This window comes from Galeopterus variegatus, unplaced genomic scaffold (genome assembly GCF_000696425.1).
Source record: "Galeopterus variegatus unplaced genomic scaffold, G_variegatus-3.0.2 Scaffold3600, whole genome shotgun sequence".
In the NCBI taxonomy this organism is placed as follows: Eukaryota; Metazoa; Chordata; class Mammalia; order Dermoptera; family Cynocephalidae; genus Galeopterus; species Galeopterus variegatus.
The window spans coordinates 102220-104866 of NW_007729711.1; the positions used below are offsets into that span (position 1 = coordinate 102220).

General features: G+C 30.3%; 1 protein-coding gene across 4 annotated transcripts in view; it reads left to right on the forward strand.

Annotated features, from left to right (window-relative positions):
• Positions 1-2647, forward strand: part of LOC103601127 (uncharacterized protein KIAA1109) — a 127838-nt gene that overhangs the window by 82907 nt on the left and 42284 nt on the right. For 3 of the 4 annotated variants that reach the window (XM_008585505.1, XM_008585508.1, XM_008585509.1), the window contains 3 exons: positions 473-582; positions 1253-1343; positions 2091-2153. In XM_008585505.1, the coding sequence (XP_008583727.1) occupies positions 473-582; positions 1253-1343; positions 2091-2153 (264 nt within the window). The remainder of the gene's footprint in view (positions 1-472; positions 583-1252; positions 1344-2090; positions 2154-2647) is intronic. The other variant, XM_008585507.1, reaches the window with a different exon arrangement.

Sequence of the window (2647 nt, forward strand, 5' to 3'; positions counted from 1 at the left end):
CTTTGTTGTAACACACAGGAGTTCTTCAGCAGAAGTGCCTCTAGATGGTACTTGAGATGATTAGTGGTCTTTCTTCCCCATCCTCACCCCCACTCCCACTCCACTTTCTCCTAGAACCTTTTACTTCTCATTTTCTTTCTCTGTTTTTTTTCCATTTTAATTATTTCCTTTCTTCTCATCTTATTTCTGTGCCCTTCACCCCTTCCCCTAATCTTTTCCTTCTTTCCTTTTCTCTTTTCTCTCAGGTCAGCAAGTGGCTCATATTTTTATTGCATAGCCCTCCTAATTAATGTTAGGACCAAAGAACAGCTGATTCCTACTCTGCTTTGATCCACCTATACTGTTAAGTGACATTTAAAGTCATCTGGGGGAAACCAGCTAACTTATTTAATCGTAGAATGTTTTCTTATATCTGAAGTCAAATAGTACAACAATAAACAATCGCCTATAGTCACCTTTTTCTCTCCATTAGGCTGCTTCCCTAAAGGATAAGTGGGGTTTGGGTTACAAACCAAGTTATAGCCGATCAAAAAGCATTTCTGCTTCAGGAAGACCACCTTTTAAGCGAATGGAAAGGGCAAGGTAATATATATTTCAACCAATGAAACAAGTAATAAAATTGCTGACTCTTTTACCAATGTCCACTACTTTTTTATTGTGTTCTAACTGGGGAAATAATAAAATTAAGATAGCAAGAATGGACTTTATTACTAAAACAACAATAGTGAATATTGGTAAATTTAGAAGTTTATTTGAGGAATTTCTTTATAACATTTATACCACAATGCTGCCTGTACTTTTTGGTAATGAAATACACTGTTATTTAGATGTTTTATATGTAAACTTATAGACAATCCAAAGAAATTAAAATGCGTATATTAGTAGCTGCTGCTCTAAATTTGCCAATTTAGAAAAGGTATGATTGCACGTATGTTTAATATTTGAAAATGTTGATGTTTTATGTATTACTGAAGTAAAATACTGTTTTAGTAGTAAATCAGCACTATAAAGTAAGAAGTATAAATTCTTTATGTGGTTTAGTTTTAGGAAATCTTGTGAGTCAATAAAAATATTGCATCTCTTTTACGGGATACTAAAGGTTAAAAATTGAAATGCTGAAAGTTCTCCCCTTTGATAAGGTAAATATTTAAAAATAGAATGTTAATGCCATTAATCAAACTTTTATGAAGTCCAGGTATATTTTTTTTAAATGAGAATATTAGTGTTTTATAACTTTATATTTTACTTACAGTTCTCGTGTAGGAGAAACTGAAGAGCTCCCAGAAATTCGTGTGGATGCAGCATCTCCTGGACCCAGAGTAACTTTTAATATCCAGGATACAGTAAGAGAGATATTATTTGTTAGAGATATACATTGCAAAATAGTTTTTACAAATTATGAAATTATAGTATTATACAATTTCAAAATACTGATTTGTGCTTAAATTGAAAGATGTGGATTGTGATGGTTAAGTGTCTGAATATTACCAACTAGTGAGGCACTGTCACCATGCCGTCATTTGAGAGCCATGCTGCACAGCAAGTACCATTCAGTTTTATACTGGAAAATTCACATACCAACATATTTCCACATGAATAAAGAGAATATTTTGAAATCTTAGCATATGGGTGATTTTTACATGCATAATAAAGACTCTGTAACTACTTGCTCTTAGAATGTTTTTTATTGAGTAATTTTTCTTTCAATTAAGAATCCACATCAAACCATGTCTTTTATACAGGTGTAAATGTGGAATATTTATACATATTTATATATTTTAGTTCTACATATATAGACAGATATATGGATAGATAGAAGCAGAATCCAGAAAGGTGAACTTCAAAGTTGTATTCTAATTCCATAGCATGTTAAAATTTATGTTAAAATGTTTGTTTTGTTTTGTGTGTATTTGTTTACTTCTGAAACATTGTTTTTTATTTTTCATGAGTTTTAAAATTTTTCTTATTATTTTAATTAAGTTGAAAAACACAGTATGGGGAAGTACACCACATTGTGTATTTGTTTACTTCTGAAACATTGTTTTTTATTTTTCATGAGCTTTAAAATTTTTCTTATTATTTTAATTAAGTTGAAAAACACAGTATGGGGAAGTACACCACAATCCAGCTGTCCTGGGGAAGGGTATTTTCAGGTATTTATAAGAACAACATAAATCTTGCTTGAAAACTAATTAACCACCTTGAAAATCTGCTTTCAAAATGTCTTCCTCTCATTTCAAACTAAATTCAGACATCAGAAACATTTTACATAAAGCTTTAAGGTTCTTTGAATTCTTTTTCATCATGTATATTTCATAAGCTCTTGCATGCATATATTTTAGTTTTATACTTCTATATAATTTAATATTAATTATTTTAAACTTCAAAATTAAAAGACTAAATCTGCTTATCAAATCAACTCAACCAAATCATAAGCCAAAAACTGCAATTTATTAGTTATTTGCTAATTCCTAAATTAATCTCTTTCCTTACATTCAACTACAAATTGAATCTTTTCAAAGATTAGTTAACTAGTTCAAACCAGAACCAAACCCAACTCAGAACAACAAATTAATCACTGAGTGTTATTTCTTTTAAGTCACTGGTATACACTGGTATTAAAGAGCATTTATAAAATTACCCATTT